Source organism: Copadichromis virginalis, linkage group LG7 (assembly GCF_057382275.1).
Source record: "Copadichromis virginalis isolate Kocher_CV1m ecotype Utaka linkage group LG7, C_Virginalis_male_GT1.1, whole genome shotgun sequence".
In the NCBI taxonomy this organism is placed as follows: domain Eukaryota; kingdom Metazoa; phylum Chordata; class Actinopteri; order Cichliformes; family Cichlidae; genus Copadichromis; species Copadichromis virginalis.
The window spans coordinates 67,704,265-67,721,137 of NC_140624.1; the positions used below are offsets into that span (position 1 = coordinate 67,704,265).

A 16,873-nucleotide genomic window follows, 5' to 3' on the forward strand; every position below is an offset into this window, starting at 1 on the left:
GCATGGGCCAATGCAACATTTAGTAGGTGCAGGCACAAACTCGGTAAAGACATGAGTTGAATGAGACTTCAGTCTTTTGAGATTTGGAGTAGTTTCAGTTTACAGTACTTTTCCTCTCCACCTACACTACACACTCATAAACATACAACCTCAATTGTGTTTGTCGTGATTGGGTATAAAAGGAGCATCCCCAGAAGGCTCAGCTGTTCACAGGCAAGGACGGGGCGAGGTTCACCACTTTGTGAACAACTGCGTGTTTAAGCAGTTTAAGAACAACGTTTCTTAATGCACAATTGCAAGGAATCTTGGGATTTTTCTACTGTCCATAAAAAGATTCAGAGCTCTGCAAGTAAGCGGCAAGGCCGAATAAGAACACTGGATGCCCATGACCCTCGATCCCTCATTTGGCACTGCATTAAAAACCAACATCATTCTGTAAAGCTATTACTATGCGGGCTCAGTTAACACAGTTCATCGCTACATCTACAAGTGCAAGTTAAAACTCTACCATGCGAAGCGAAAGCCATATATCAACAACACCCAGAAATGCTGCTGGCTTCTCTGGGCCTGAGCTCAGCTGACACAGACTGACGTAAAGTGGAAAAGTGTGCTGTGGCCTGACGAGTCCACAAATCTTGTGGCAAAGAGGAAAAGGACCATCCGCACCATGCCCCTGTCCCAGCAGTGTTGCAGGCATCAAATTCAAAATGAGTGAAAATTTGCAAAACAACAATAAATCTGATCAGTTTGAACATTAGCCATATTGTCTTTGTAGTGTATTCAATTGAATATAGGTTGAAAAGGATTTGCAAATCATTGTATTCTGTTTTTATTCATGTTTCGCACGACGTCCCAACATTGGAATCTGGGTTGTACATCCTCAGAACAGCGTGCTGAATCCACTGAACAGTTTTCCATTCTTCTGAAAAGAAGACTTTATGTCACGGTTCCTTATTCATGGTGTTTACACACAGATTAAGAATAAAAGAACAATTTTTATTTAGACCTTTATGAATCAAATAATATTAGCTCAACAGTGTTTAGTGATCAATATCCATCACAAAAAAACAAAGAAAAAAATCACACAGTACAAGTTTAGCCATGAATATTTTTTTAATTTTTGGTAATTATAAATATCTGCTTTAAATACACTAACAAAATAGCTTGGACATTTTTCATGACTCGATATAGTAACAGCTTCCCAAAAATTGAGATACTTTGAAAATTTCAGGATCTACAAACCTGAGCCACAACGAAAACAAAAGATCAACAGAAGGTTTGGTAACCGATGCTACACAGTAGCTGATAGAAGATGAGCAGCTCCAGTCCTCCACGAGTTACCAGCGCCGCGAAACGCGTTACTGACACGTCAGCAAGCTCCGGCTGAAAACAAAAGATCTGAATACACAACAGCCAGATTAACAATTCGACTTCATCGTCTTTAGACAGCGTTGAATGATTGGGAGATTGACTGCAATGCACTTATATTTGATTAAAAGCTTCACAACAGTGTAAATTTCAGAGATCTGTAAACGCTGCACATGATTCAGCAGAAGTAAACACATATATCCAATCAGCAAAGGTTCATGTACTCTAATGTAAAGAAAATAGAAAATACCCTCACATGTATGGAGTTACATTTGTGCCACAAGTCAGTGCAGACCTGATTTTTGCCATGTGACAATCAATCTACTTCTTCCTATGCTTAGAGTTGAAGCACAAATGACTCTCTGTAAGTCAGAGCAGCATCTGCTGTGCTGATTAACTACGCGTATGTGGGTGCCAGTTTCCTCCTAAGGGTGAGGGAAGGATACTCTTCTTTGTTGGTACAAGTTGTTGCAAGCATCGTTTAGCTGTACACACAATAGGTGTCGAGAGAAAGCCACCTGCTCCCGGTTCCCTTTGTTCTTATTAATATTACATGTTGTATACCTATGATGCAAAGCTTTCAGGGAATTACATCTTTAAAGAACAAAACAGAACAACATTAAGCGCACACACACACACACACACACACACACACACACACACACACACACACACACACACACCAGTGTTTGTATTGATTTTGCTTCCTGTTGGAGAATTTTCAAGGGAAAAAAGTTCCCCCTTCAGAAACTTGTCCACTATCTAGATTTCCATCTGTTCCGTTACTTTTTGTGATTCTGCATTAATTCTGCACATAACTCGTTTGTGATGAGTACACATCCTTCAGCATACCTTTGAAAAGCCCACACAGACGTGCAGAAAGACCTCACTGCAGCGAGTAGGTGGTGGAGGATGGATTGTCGTGCTTGCTCCCATTTTAGTGAACTGCTAATTCTTTCAAAGAGACACCGAGGTCTTCCTCTCGGGTGTCGCTAATCCCCTAAACATCTGATCACGTCAGAAAGTTGCAGCTGCAGTTTGTAGCAATGCTATGGATGCGGTCTCCTTCCTTACAGATGTTGATGCTGTGTAATTTTGTTTTGTTTCCTTCCTTCACCTGGATGCTGAGGTCATGCCAGCCGCTGATTTTCCTTCGTGAGCCATCGTGGAGGGTTTGGGTTGGGCCACTTTCAGTCCACTTTAAAGCTGCATTGAATCATCTGAAAAACTGTTTTCCTTGATGAGATCAGTTTAAAATTCAACGCTGGTTGTGGAAACGGGGAACTTTTAACACCTGTTTAAGGAAGGTGTAGGTTGTGTTGCTAATCTGTCTTTAAAGCACTTTTTGGTGGTTTAATGACCTGTTTGTTTTGAATCATAGTGAATGGCTCTCGGTCTTCTGGCATTAGTTGTTTCAATGTTCAGGACAAACCTTCTGTAAACCAGCTTTGAGCTTTTAGGCTACGTGAAACTTTGACAGCAAACAATAAAGGTGATTATCCACACTGACTGTGGGGAAGATTCCTAAAAACTACAGTCGCTCCTGTCTAAAAAACAGCTGTTTAAGTGTAACCTATGATATTTTACATGTTGCTTTTTAAGATACTGTATATCCAGCCTACAAGTGTCAGTCTGGTCCATATTTCCCAGCCTCGGCCAACAGCATTCAAAGTTGAGAAAAACAGAGCTGTGGTGAGAAGTTTGCATCCACTCATCACAGCCATGGATGTCAGGCTAATTTGGGGTGGGATGTTTTTTTACAGTGGGGTGGCTGTGTGGTAAACTTCTTTGATGCAAAGCATGAAATGGGTGCACAAGTTTGAATTTATTTTGGATTCCTAACCAGCTGCCTCTGACATGAGAGAGACAGTTTCGTCTTCTTTCAGACGTCTGCAAAGTGGTGACACATCTGAATAATTTATACAATTGTTTGAACTGATGATCTTGAAATCTACAGATGTTTAGAAATGGCTCCAAGAGACTCTCCCAAGTTATGTAAATCTGCATTTTCACTAATTCTTCACTGAGTTCCCTGGACCGTCCCATTGCTCCGAGTATGGGCGGGCCAACGAGCGCAGTCCTTTGTAATGATGCAAAGAAACTACAAGTTTTATTCAATCATGATCACCAAGTTAATGGGCCTTAGCCTGTACGTATACTTCTGACCATGTGTCGATTATAGAAAATCCAAAATAAGTTTAAACTTGTGCACGCAGTTCTTTTCTTTTAAGTCATTGAAATGCAGCGATTCACCCTGAAAAAAGAACAGCTGAAAGAAATTAGCCTGAAATTCAGACCTGTGACGACTGGATGAAAACAACCACAGCTGGATTTGTAAATTCATAAAACTCCAAATATCTGTATTTTACTGTGATCTTTTCATACTTTTTTGCTGTGTATTCTGAATGAACAACCATCCAAGGTAAAATTTCATTCACGTGGCACTCAACGAGCGGGCAGCAGTGACCTCTAGATCCAGGGAAAAGAACGCCGCGTTTCTTGTTGAAAAGTTTAAAATTGAAAAAGGAGGAAGTGTCTGAAATAGGATAATAAATATCTGAGGTTCTGCACCTTTATGCTACACCTACGCAGGCATTTTCAATAATTTTTCTTGATTAGACATCTTCTGAGGACCGTGTAGGAGTATTGCCGACATGCTGTGATAAACTACGGACCTGAAATCAGGTTTAGTACACGTTCTGTGGTATTTAATTCTTCTGAATATTTAGCCAAGGTTTGGGCCACCCTAACAAATTCTTAGTTTAGGTGTGACTTTGACCTGTACTGACCTCAGCAGTCACCATGATGGACTGAGCGCTCTCATCACTGCGTCTCTGCTGTAAGCTCTTAAAAGCCAGAGCCGCCGAGGAGAGCGCTGTGGCCACGTCTTCTGCTGCTCTAAGGTTGCATTGTGTGATTACTCTCTTCAAACGCGTTGGAGAGGCATCCTTTACAAGGTCAATGAGAAAAAGCTGATGGGAGCAGTTAGTAATTTACAGACAGCACAGATGCAGCCAGACAATGTGAGGATGAAAACTGTAGTCAGACACCGAGCTGGGCCAACGTGAGCAGGGTTGGTTTATAACAAACCCCCCACCATATTAACAAAAAGTCTGGTTCTGAAAGGGCAAATGTGCACATCATTCCCACTTTTTCCATATGCTGAGGGATACTGCAGGTATCTATTAAAGTCAAAGCAAAGCATCTGATACACAGCCACCTGTGGGCAACCAACACGACATCTGTAGGTTTTTGATCCAACTGGATTATCTTTGCACTCACGTTATATTTCTGAGTGTTGAGAGGGCTTTGAAACATGATTTTTGAGATAAAGTTAAAAGAAAAACTTAAATTTTAAATAGTGAGGAAATCTAAGAGTTAGTTGTTGTTTTTCTGCAGAGATAATTCAGCATTTCTAAAATCGTGCACACTGCAGCACACTGCTCCAGGTGTCAGTGGACGGATGCCGTGGAAGCTCCATCTTCTCCACATCACGAAGTCTTTTGTCCTGGCAGGTGTTTCCAGATTTCTGTTTAGAAGTGTACACACACGCCAGAATGATTGGCGGTTCTGTCTGTAAACCATTTAATCCCAAAACACACTCTGAAACCCCTGAGTGACGGTGTTTCTATCACAGTGCCAGTTTAAATCACTCTGTGGTATTCTTCATTAGACCAGCTCCTTTTTAGTGACATCAGGAAATCTACAGCACCTGCTCGGTCGCTCCGCTCCAGTCGAGCGGTGATGGTAACGATTTAAAACCTGCCCTAAAAATCAAACGTGAGCAACACGCCGGCTGCTTTGCAACAATACGCTCACCTCGCATCTGTCCGTCTGCACGCAAACATATTGAACCGCGCTCACTCAATTTGTTTTGAGATTGTGTGATGAGGCTGTGGCAGCTCAGGCCTGAACTTAAACTACCGACTGGGAGCCAGAATACATCACAGGCCCGCTCCTGCAATAACCAGACTGCTTACATGATTTCATGAGCCTGTCTCCCGGAACAAGTGGCTATATTTCTCATTTCCATCGCAGAGTGGGGAGTTTTAAGAGCTCCGGCTCCATCTGTGAGTGTCTCTTTTCCCAGGTCATTGGTATAAAATGGTTATTAGGTTACTAATGGTCCGTGTCTGATTGGAGCACATCTGCTTCTATGCAGATTCTCCTTAAAAATAAGTCCAGTACTGAAACTAACTTTTTGAGAGCTTAGTTTGATGCTGAGGTCAGTGTGTTAGTCCATCTCTAACTGGACTATCATTTGTGGACCAGACCTCTATGATGGTCCATCCTGGCTTTGGGTCAGTTTGGTTTTTCGGTGTGAAGTGGCAGACTTCCTCAGTTAGACCAGTCCATCACATGAAAGGTCTCCTAATGTCTGACTGGTGTCACTACGTTCACTGTGGCAGGACAGTCAGTATGTTGGTGATGGTCCATTTCTGATCCGTGCAGTCCTGAATTGCCAGCTGGAAACTGAACTCTGACTGTCGGCTCTCCACCAGCTCCAGACAGTGCTGCGACTCCATGTTTTGGATGGGACCACCCTGGAGAGACAGAGACAAATGAGGTGAGGAATATCTCAGCATACAGGCAGGACGGGTGTGACGTTCTACTGGTGTTTTTGGACGAGCAGTAACCTCCATGGCTGAAGAGCAACGCGCACGAGTGTCAAAAACTGCAGTTGCTCTAATGGCCACTCAAGTCAATTCCTATAGATTCCAATGGTAAAAATGCACAATTTCAGCATTATAGCCTGGCTATAGACTATTGGCTATACTGTATATAGATATATCTATGTATGTAGACAGGGTGGCTTTAGCTCAGGAGGTACAGCAGGTCATCTACTGATCGGAAGCTTGGTGGTTTGATACACCAACATACACATATATTAAGTGCACCATCCTCAAAAGCAGAGCAACAATCTCCATATTCATGGAGAAACAGGAAGCAACTTTTCAAATGAAACCGAGTCTCTGCAACGTTTACAACACGTCTGCCATAAAACGTATGAGGGAGTTTACAGCAGAGCTGTCAGGTATCTCAAGCATATTTTGACCTTGGCTTTGGACTTTTGCCGCTTTAAGACTGTAGCGTGAGAGTCCAGACTGACGCCTTATTAGAACCGTATTAGTTACCGAACACACCACACACAGATGGTCTGTAGTAGTATTTTGTGTATGTACGGTCAACTAATGTCCAGTAATATTTAAACATTTGGTGCTATGGTAATTATGCAATGAAGCTAATATTTCATTATTATAAATTCAGCCTCCACAGGTGATTGATGTTTATTACATAGTGAGTATTTTACCATTCAATTAACAGTTATTTAGATGTTTTGGCAATGCTGCTCCTGTGACATCTGTGCCAGTAAAGCTGACTGAAGGGAACTGACCTGAGAGAGGGGGACACAAAAAGCTTGTGTGTGTCTGTCTGTGTGCACGTCGCTTCACAACAATGTCATTTTCAATAAGAGGCTTGCTTCACTGTCTGAATGCACGCTGGGCTGCTGCCTCTCCATTCCTTGAACAATGTGCTGGCACCTAAAAGTAGGTCCTTAGTTATGTGGCAAACAACAGTAATATGTTTTAATGAGCCCGAGCGCAGTGAGAGCGGAGACTGAACCAGCGCTGCTTTGAAATCAATATGCTCTACACCTCCCAGCATTACATGCACAAGCACAAAGGAACAGCCATCAGCCTGAGGACAGAGCTGACTGTACAGCAGTGTTTTCGTGTTCCTAAACACACCGCTAACCCTGCATGCTGTTCTCGAATGCCTGACTACATTAGAAACACAACAAAAAAGCGGACCTGTGCACGGCGCTAACACAGTGCTCTTCTCTCAGCTCTCAGCTCACTGAAAAGGTATCGATTCTCTCTGCTTGCTTTTCTCTGTGCACAGCTGCTCAGGCACAGAGCTGTTCACCCACAAAACCCAAGCTGCTGACACGTAAGAGTGACCAAAGCATACATGCACATATATGACCTGTCATAAACATGCATTCATGCAGAGAGCGGGACAGAAACGTGGAGCTCCATCTGTCTCTGAGATTTGAACCTGACCTTACGCTGACCCCAGGCTGATCACCGTAGCTGGATGTGTCCCATTATACACTCGGAATACTCGAGGGCTTCTTATCGAAGCTCAAGGTAAGTATGTGCAATATTTTCACAGCCAAAAAGGAGAAAAAGTGTTCCAAAGCACACTTTCTAAGAGCACCTTTATGCAAGAAAGAATATAAAGAATAAACCTCTTTAACAAGAACTTTATTGTGTTCGCTAAGCCTGTTTATTATGCTTAAAGTGTGACTGCATTACTGCTTCTTTACTGACTAATGCTTTGTGTTTTGCATTTTCCTTCACCTGCACCCAGAGACGAGACACATTCCTCGAAATCGACTAACGTGCTTTCTGAAGTCCTTCTGGGTTCCTGTTTGGTTTCTTATTGTTATATTTAAAACACAAGGCCTGAAAGCTTAGTGAGTCCGTTTAAACCCTGGAGTTTCAGGGTCATGATAGACGAACTCACTTATTACCTTTTTAGTTTTTGGCATTATAATACATGCTGCAAACCTCACCTACCCCAGGGCAAAACTTAGATGTACAAGGGCCAACCACCAATGTGGAAAACAGTAGAAACCAAGGTTATTATAGTTAACTAAAACTGAACTAAAAAACTAAAACTAGATGTGAAAATACATTTTATTTAATTACAACAGAAATAAAAACGATACTTTTGAACTAAAATTATTTCACAAATGTAAAAAAAAATGACCTAAAATAAAAAATGTTTAGTGAAAATATTCTTAGCTTTAGCGTCTGTTAGCTTGGTTAAAGTGGCTGTGAGACGAACATTTTCAAACAATAAAAACTGAACTGAAGTAAGAAAATTCACTCTGGAAACTAACTGATGCAAAAAAAGACGAGAAAACGAGAAACTACAAAACTATAATAACTGTGGTGTCAACATTTCTGATGCACAGGTGAGAAAAAACCTCTGATGCTCTTAAGAGAAAATGTTTTTGCACAGATTACTTCGAGCTAACCCTAAAACCGGCCACCCGAGTCTTATATCGCACTTGCTGATCTTGTATCAGATTTGAATTTTTAAAAAATATTTCTTCCCTTTATGCCCTTTACAGATCTGTAACTGAGCTCAGGTCTCGTGTCCTGCACTGTGAGCATTTTTTCCAGCTTTCCTTCCTGGATGTAAAAACCTTCTGTGTCTTTTGCCTTCATCTTTCTATATTCATGTTCTCATTGTTACTTGGCTGCAGTTTAAAGATTCAGATTTAGGACCTTCATCTGCTTCAGAGCTGCATTTGGATCCTTTTTTGTCCAAACTGATATATTTTCAAATTCATATTTAAGCAGAGGATTTTTCTTTTGGAGGGCATGAAGGTTGCAATTTGACTCAGAGGCTGTAATAAAGGGCGACACAAATAGGAGCCTCGTTGGAGATTAAAAGGGACATCCTTCTGAAGTGTTAGCACTTCCAAACCCAGGAGTAGATAATAGCTTCATCCAGGAAATACGCTACGAGCCATCCCTCATTTCTTTTCATTTTGCTTTAAAGAAGCCAGACTGACCATTTTCACAGGACAAAGCATAACAAAGGGCACTGAACTAAAGGGAGAAACTGAATTGTATCTCTACATAACAGACAAATTGGCAAAGAAACAATGAAATTTTATCTTTATCGCTGGTACTTTGTCTCTAGAAAGCTGTCAAAAGAAAAACATATTTGTTCCCAGACTGACAGAAGCCAGGCTGCCATATCGCGCCATCGGCCCCTCTGGCCAACACCAGTAGGCGGTAGGGTAAAGTGTCTTGCCCAAGGACACAACGGCCAGGACAGAGAGAGCAGGGGGATCGACCCGGCGACCTTCTGGTTACAGATGAGCTTCCCAACCCCCTGAGCCACGGTCAGATGAGTTTTTAATAATAATGGTAACACATTTTCTCTATATATACAGAACTTCTTGATGCATTCTCAATCATCCAGGAAAGTAAATCTCCAAAAGTTGATTTTGTTCATCTGGACGTAGTCTCAGCTGACTGCAGGTAAACCTACACATACGGATCAGTATCTAAGGTTTGACTCTCATCATCCACTGGAGCACAAACTGAGTGTCATCAGGATGCTACAACACAGAGCGAACACCATCCCCACTGATACAGCGGCCAGGGAGGCAGAAGAACATCACATCAAGAAGGCCCTGAGTAAATGTGGTTATCCCAGCTGGACTTTTGTCAAAGCTGGAAAGGCACCTAAAGAAAGCTCCAGCCGATCCAGGAGAGAAGGACAACCGCTGCCCACCTGCAGTGATCCCATATGTGTCAGGAGTATCGGAGCAGTTGAGACGCATTTTTTCTAAACACCGGGTCTCTGTGGCTTTTAACCCAAGGATCGGGTCCCCCGACACAAACAGAGTAACACAGTGTACGCTGTTAAGTGCAGGAGGATTGCCAGGATTTATACATCAGGGAAACCAAACAACCTCTGGGAAAGCGGATGGCACAACACAGAAGAGCCACCTCGTCAGGCCAGCGGACACTCTTTCAATGATGAGGATGTAACATCCTGGACAGGGAGGAACGCTGGTTTGAGCGCGGAGTCAAGGAGGCCATTTACATGAAAAGGGAAAGACCAATCGAGGAGGGGGCCTAAGGGTACATCTGTCACTATCTTACAATGCTGTGATTGCAGCCATTCCCCAACTCTCTGTGAATGGGACTCATGGACATTGATCAGTGGTTGTTGATCAGTGGTCATGAGAATTTGCATAATTAAGATTAAGGAACTGCCCTCCCAGCCCATTGTTCCTTCAGTGGGCTGGTTTCAGTCATTATGCAAACGTACTGGTTATAAGATTGAAACCTGCAGTCAGCTGAGACTGAAGACGTCACCTGATGATGACGAAATGTTTCTCCCACAAAACGCTACGTCCAGATGAACAGATTCAACTTTTGGAGACATATATAAGGAAGGAAGTGTTGTGTTTAAGGAAGAGTGAGACTTGTAAGCAGACATCAACTCAAAACAATCTTGTTAAAGGTGAAGCAGAATCCATATAGATTGATGCAGGTGTACTGTGGAACACATGGAGCTTCACACATGCTACCCCCCACCCCTCATCCAAGCACAGAGCAGGCATTGGTGTAAAAGGATGAAAGCAGGAATTGGGGTGGATGTGGGTTGTAAAGCGGCTTGCAGATAAAGAAGCCCAACTATCAAAAGCAGTGTTACTAAAAGCAGTTTGAAGCCTGACTAAATGAAGCCATTTTGCTGTGAGACAGAGTGCACGTACTCTGCCAGAGTGGCATTGACATTTTCAGGTTTCCATCATCTTCTGCAGTGGGCCGCTAATGGGACGTTATAGCAGGAGGAAGCAATCATAGTAGTCTTCCTTTGATGCCTTTTACTGTATATAGTATAATAGAAGCAGGCTTGTGCCCCATTAAAGTAATCACAATGATCATTCTTGCCTCTGCTGAAAACCAGTCAATTGGCTCTGTCTAAGTGTTTGACCTCCTGAGTCACTTCCAGCAAATGTACTTAGAAAGTCTATGTGCTAACTCTGCAGCTAAGACTAAGTGTACAGGAGCGGAGCCGGTGTATATACACAATCGCACACATTGATGTTCCCCTATGCACAGACACAGGCACATATATACAAGCACAGAAAACCATGTGGCATTTATCCAGCACCATGTCCTCGATGCTGCAGCGAGCCTGCCTGTGATTCTGCAGAGTGCAGCGTCGGACCGCACTATTGATTCCTTGCTATTAAGGCGGGAACACTAGTTAATCAGTCGGTCAGAGAGCCAGTCAGCCAGAAAGCTATCAAGCAGCCAGTCAGGGGGTTGGGCTGGCAAGTCAGACGGTCTGAGAGCCAGACGCTCAATCATCAAATCATTCACCTCGAAGGATGCGGTGAGTAAAAGCACCCCGAGAAGACAAAGAGCACCGAATGCTGCGGCAGCAAGCGTGAGGCGCTAGAGTCTGTTCATGCTAAAATACACCCAGTTTACTTTTACACGAGCAGAACAGCAAACATCATCAGGATCATCTACAGATACAAACAGCCTCGCGGGCTTTCTTTGATAGAAACTGTGATAGCCTTCAAAGTGCTTTGTGACATCTGCTAACATTTAGTTTACACCAACATTCAGCTCACATCTTTTGTGATTCATTCATTCTTTTCCACAGCTGCACATTATTCTGTCTCTTTGTGACAAGAAAAATATACATAAGAAAAGATTTTTTAAAAGTACTCACAACATTACACCCACAGGCGGGCACTTTCTGTTTATTGTTGTACCCTCGACAATCCCAAGCACATGAGCTTTTCAGCTGGGAGCAGGCTGCTGTTTTCAGTGAAACAGCTTTGATAAAACCAAGACATCTTCCAACCTTAATGACCATTTACAGTCTCCTGCCCCTCTTAAAATTAGCCAGAGGAGTGTAGTATGGACATAGATTTAAGTTTACCTCAAACACAGAAGGTGATGGACCTTTTCTGAAGAGACTTTGCAATCTGGCTGATAAATAATAGTGTCGTTCATGTTTAAATACAAAGGTTCTGTACTCCGAGTGAATGCAATGCATTATTAATGCGGCGAGCCATGACTCATCCTTCAGAGAGAACAACAGGACGGTCTTCCCATGGTCACTGCACGGTGACAAAAAGAATATTATTTTAAACCCCCGTCTCTCTGCACTCATGTTGGAACAGCTTCACTTATCTAACAAGAAGGTTCGACCCGTTTTCACACCCAACTCCTAAATACATACGTTGTCAGCATATAACGGGTCGGGTCAGCTTCACATTGTGATGCATCAGATACTCCCTTAGTATCAGTTTTTTGCAGGTTAGTCCAGCAGACCCAACAGGAGTCCCCAACAGCTGAAAGTGATGAGCGGAGCCTGAAAGCTAGAGTGGTTCGGCACCATTGCTGGGCTCATACATGTAAATGACGTGAAAATGGAAACGTAACTTTGTAACCAAGTAAATGTCAGAGGCAGAGAGTGATCTCATCATTTCCTCAGAGATTATTAAGTATTCTGATAATGTGAAAGAGTCACTGTAACAGTCCACCATCCTCCTCATGTGGAGTTTAGCAGGTTTTGGTTCTTCCTCACACACAGAATCTATGCTAAAACTGTCATAGTCCCTTTGGTAGGTCTATGATTGGTCTTTCTATTAGGTCTATATTTCCTTCTGGGTTTGAGAAGCTTTTGAGGTTCACGTTTCTTTCTTTTCCCTTCCTTCACTCTTGTCTTTGTGTTAGTCTTTTGTCTTTGGTTCTCCTGTTTAATTGCGTCACGTTAATCATCTTCAGTCACTTCTCTCTCGTTTGATTTTGGTAAGTGTGCTCTGTGTCTTACGCCGAGCTCAGGTGTAGCTCAGGTGGTAGAGCAGGTCATCTACTGATCGGAAGGTTGGTGGTTCGATTCCCGGCTTCCCCTAGTCTGCATGCCAAATATCCTTGGGCAAGATACTAACCCGAAATTGCTCTCCGATGCATCCATCGGAGTATGAATGTGTGTGAATGTCAGTTGTGCTTGTGCGAATGGGTGTGAATGGGTGAATGCACAAGTTGTGTAAAGCGCTTTGAGTGCTCAGAAGAGTGGAAAAGCGCTATATAAGAACTAGTCCATTTACCATTTACTTTCCCATCTCGTTTGGTTAGTTGTCTGCAGCTGTTTCCCAGCTGCTCCCACTTCCCTCATTACCTTTTGTTTGAATTGTCTCAGTGTCCCCTTGTGCTTTGTTGAGACATTCACATATAGCTACATGCTGCAGATCGTGTATAACCTCTTGTTTTCTCATCTTGGTGTTATTCATGTGTCCTGCGTTTGGACCCCCAACTTACTGCAACAATCACACAGCCTTAAATATGACAAGAAAGGGGGTTTCCCTGTGCACAGGAAATGTGTACCTGAGAGAATATATAGATATGATAAGAAGGGTTTCCTGATCAAGTGTTGCGAGCGACCCTTGGAAAACCTGCACAGCTGCACTGGAGGTCCTTACATGCTTTATTTTTTTGTTATGAATCAGCATTAATATACAGAGAGCAGACAAGGAGGCTAGAAATGACTTATAACAGTGCATTCTTAGTGGGTCCACTTTGCAAATATGTCAATAAGATAAGTCCAGAAACAGCCTTTAAATGAAAAGTTTGTGAAATGTTAGTGACCCAAACTACAGCTGTTGTTGTAGAGAGTAAAGAATGAGCTGCTCATCAGAGTCATAAATGACTGTAATCAACTGAACATGATCCGACATGACTGAGATCTTTCACAGGCTTGGATTAAACAGTACGACTCTGCACTAAAGATGCACCACGATCTAAATTAGTGAGCGCCAGACAGAAAACACTAATCAAGACAACTATGTTTGTTAGTACATATTTTCAGCCTTGTGTTCACTTCTCAGTTTGGATGGATACAGTTTACGATGGCTGATTCTAAGAACGACTCTCTCGATGTCTCCGCTTTCATCTGAACGCGATCAAGCCTCGCTCAGGAAGCTCTCAGAGCGGCCCGCCCGCCCGCCTGATGAAACGCTCTGGTGTTGCTCTTCTACTGTGCAGTCAGCCTAAAGAACGTTGGCCAGCAGCTCAGCTTTTGCCAAATGAAACTTTTTACTGGGTTAGCCTAAGGTAAATGGTGCCCATAAAGGGACAAATAAAAGCAGAGCAACAAAATAAAAAGCTGATGTAAGAAAATTCACCCTTATCACAAAACACTGGCTGCTGTCGGACATAAGTTTTTGATTTTCTTCCAGACCTTCTTGCTCTGTTTCACTGTATTGATGGCTGCTGCCTTGGGGTTAAGCTCAGTTCAATATTGTAAAAGATCTACTTATCAATAATTCACAAATACTGACTGGCCGCTTCACATGAATTGCTGCCTCCCTCCGTCTCTGCTTCGCTTCATCGCCTCGCTTCTTTCCAGCATTGCCACAAGCCTCTGCCGTTCTTTCCTTTTATTTTCTCGCCCCGCCTCGTCTCTTTCTTTCATCTCTTTTCTTCATTTTGCACTTGTTCACTTGTGAGATTCTCTGTATACCTCCTCTTGCTCACTCTTTGTCTAAACATGTACTTCTGAGCAGGGGAGACTTCACAAACCAGAGCCCTTTGTCAGCTGCACAATCTACACTCTTTAAGCTTTTCCTGCAACAACACTGTCAATTTCAGAGACCAAAAATACATAACAAATGCATATAAACGTGTATCTGTGCTGCTCTGATGCTGACTAAGTGTCAGCAGCCTCTTTGCTAATAAAAACATCCTGAAACCACAGCTGTTAGTTCACTTTGAAAGCTAATGGGCATTAGTGTCTACCCTGAGGCGAGAACAACAGTGTGGTTTCTAACATGAAAATGAAAATGATGTGAAACACATGGTGGGATAATCCAAGCTTGAGCTTAGGTTGCTAGCATGAGCTGATAAGCATAAATCATGATGGGCACCTTCTTCAGTAACTTGCACATGTTGCTCATGTTTTTCTAATTACTTTTTTAAAAACAACTAAAACATGCATGTGTTATGGCTCGAAGCTAAAGCTGCAATAAAATAATATTTCTAACAAGTAGCTTTCTGACTACGTGTCATGGGACAAATCTTTGATCAAACTTTGAGGCTACCTCAATAGAGATTTTTTTTGTTTTAAGTGTAGCTCAGTGCTTTGATTTTTCAGACACAATCAATCTATTATTAATCTGACTCCCAGCTGTAGCACAAGGCTATCGTTCTGTTATTAGAATTACTGCATCTCAGTTTCATGAATTTAGTCCAGTTGGTTTAGATCCATGTCTGTCCAGACTTTACTTTTGGATGTAAAATGGTGTTATGTATCATTTTGTCCTATCAGATGCGTTAAATTTGGTCACTTTGTGAATGACTTCTGGAGTTATGAGAAGAGAAACACACATCTCATGCTTTATCCAGAGACTGTATACAAAAGATGGACATACCAGGTTTGTGAATATTTTGAAGCTTCAAAGTTTCATTACAATCAGATTACTCCTTTTAGAAAGTAAATAGAAATAGAAAGGCAGCTCATCAGGTAAAGCTTGCTAACTTCACAGCATATTATATCAATATACTATATGAGTGCAATCCACAGACACAGATATATTAGTATTAAGTAAATTTAAAATCAGCAGCAAAATCACAACAACAGTTGTCTCAGGGCACTTTATATCGTAAGGTAAAGACCCTACAGAGAAAACAGAGAAACCCCAACAATCATATGACCCCCTATAAGCAAGTGATCTGGCGACAGCAGGAAGGAAAAACTCCCTTTTAATAGGAAGAAATCTCCAGCAGAACCAGGCTCAGGGAGGGGCGGGGCCATCTGCCGTGGTTGATTGGGGCGAGTAAAACCTGAAAAGTAGAATTTTACTCATCAAAACTGAAGCTCAAACTACTTGGACACATCGAAACATCCAGTTATGAGCTTCTGATTAGCTCATAAAGAGGAAATTTAACCATAAAGGCTGAAATGGTTTAGAAACCAGGATGATGTGACCGAGGCCACCAGAAGAACTGCAGGATTTAAAACGTGGTGCTTGGTGTTTTCTGACAATGACTACTGATCCAGTGTAATTACATATACATTACTTATTGTTTTTCAGTGTAAAATCTCCATAAGAAATGACAATAGAATAATTTCTCTATTTGGAGCAAATAAGGAGAAGGAAGTTACTTTTTAAGGATAACTGGAAAGCTCTTTTCTCTTCTGCAAATTTGTTTGTACAAGAAATGTATAACTTTATGCAATTCAACTTTGTGGGACTGAGAATTATTATAGTTGCAAATATATTATCGACTCTTAATGAGGCCATTACTGGTGCAAATCCATATCCAGTTCATCACTGGTAAACAAATGAGTGCATTACTGCTAATGGAAAGAGGATCAGACGATGTAACAGTTGTTGTTACGCTAACTTTTAACTCTTTTTTTCAGTGAGATGGAAAATCTGGCCTGAAAAACGTGATCAGCTGGTGAAGTGAACGTTTAAGGTTTCGCCCTCTCCGTCTCTTCTGAAGTTTTTATACTTCCTAACATTTCTGGGGACCTTATTTGACTTCCCCACCATACTTTTTATGAAGAAATCCAAGTTCTCTTTTGAACCCCCCCCACGGGGTTGTGCCTAATGGGCTTCATCTCTTTGACTTCTGACTTAAGTTGGGAGTGAGAGTTCTGAATCTGGCCGATGCTAATTAGGGGCTGATTCCCCTGCCAGAGTGCCTGGTAGTAAAACTACAGATAGTCAGGAAACTGGATGGTGAGGTGGTACTGTGCCTTTCAGAAGACTGGATGAGAATCGAGGAAAGGACGGGTCTGAATGATGGATAAATACGCCCCACCTTCAGTCTGATGTTTGGGATGAAAACAGTCCACGTACACACAGATGAAGCTTACAAATGCACACACAGACCAGATGCCAACGGCGTGAATGCGGTAGTGTCTTCTTTTTACTAAT

At 42.2% G+C, this 16,873-nt stretch overlaps 1 protein-coding gene across 2 annotated transcripts in view; it reads right to left on the bottom strand.

The window, feature by feature from the left end:
* Positions 1 to 1,094: 1,094 nt before the first annotated feature.
* The window catches only part of LOC146706705 (polypeptide N-acetylgalactosaminyltransferase 18-like), a 194,890-nt gene continuing 179,111 nt past the window's right edge, over positions 1,095 to 16,873 (bottom strand). For both annotated transcript variants that reach the window (XM_085464923.1, XM_085464925.1), the window contains exon 11: positions 1,095 to 5,912. In XM_085464923.1, the coding sequence (XP_085321049.1) occupies positions 5,766 to 5,912 (147 nt within the window). In that variant the 3' untranslated portion in view covers positions 1,095 to 5,765. The remainder of the gene's footprint in view (positions 5,913 to 16,873) is intronic.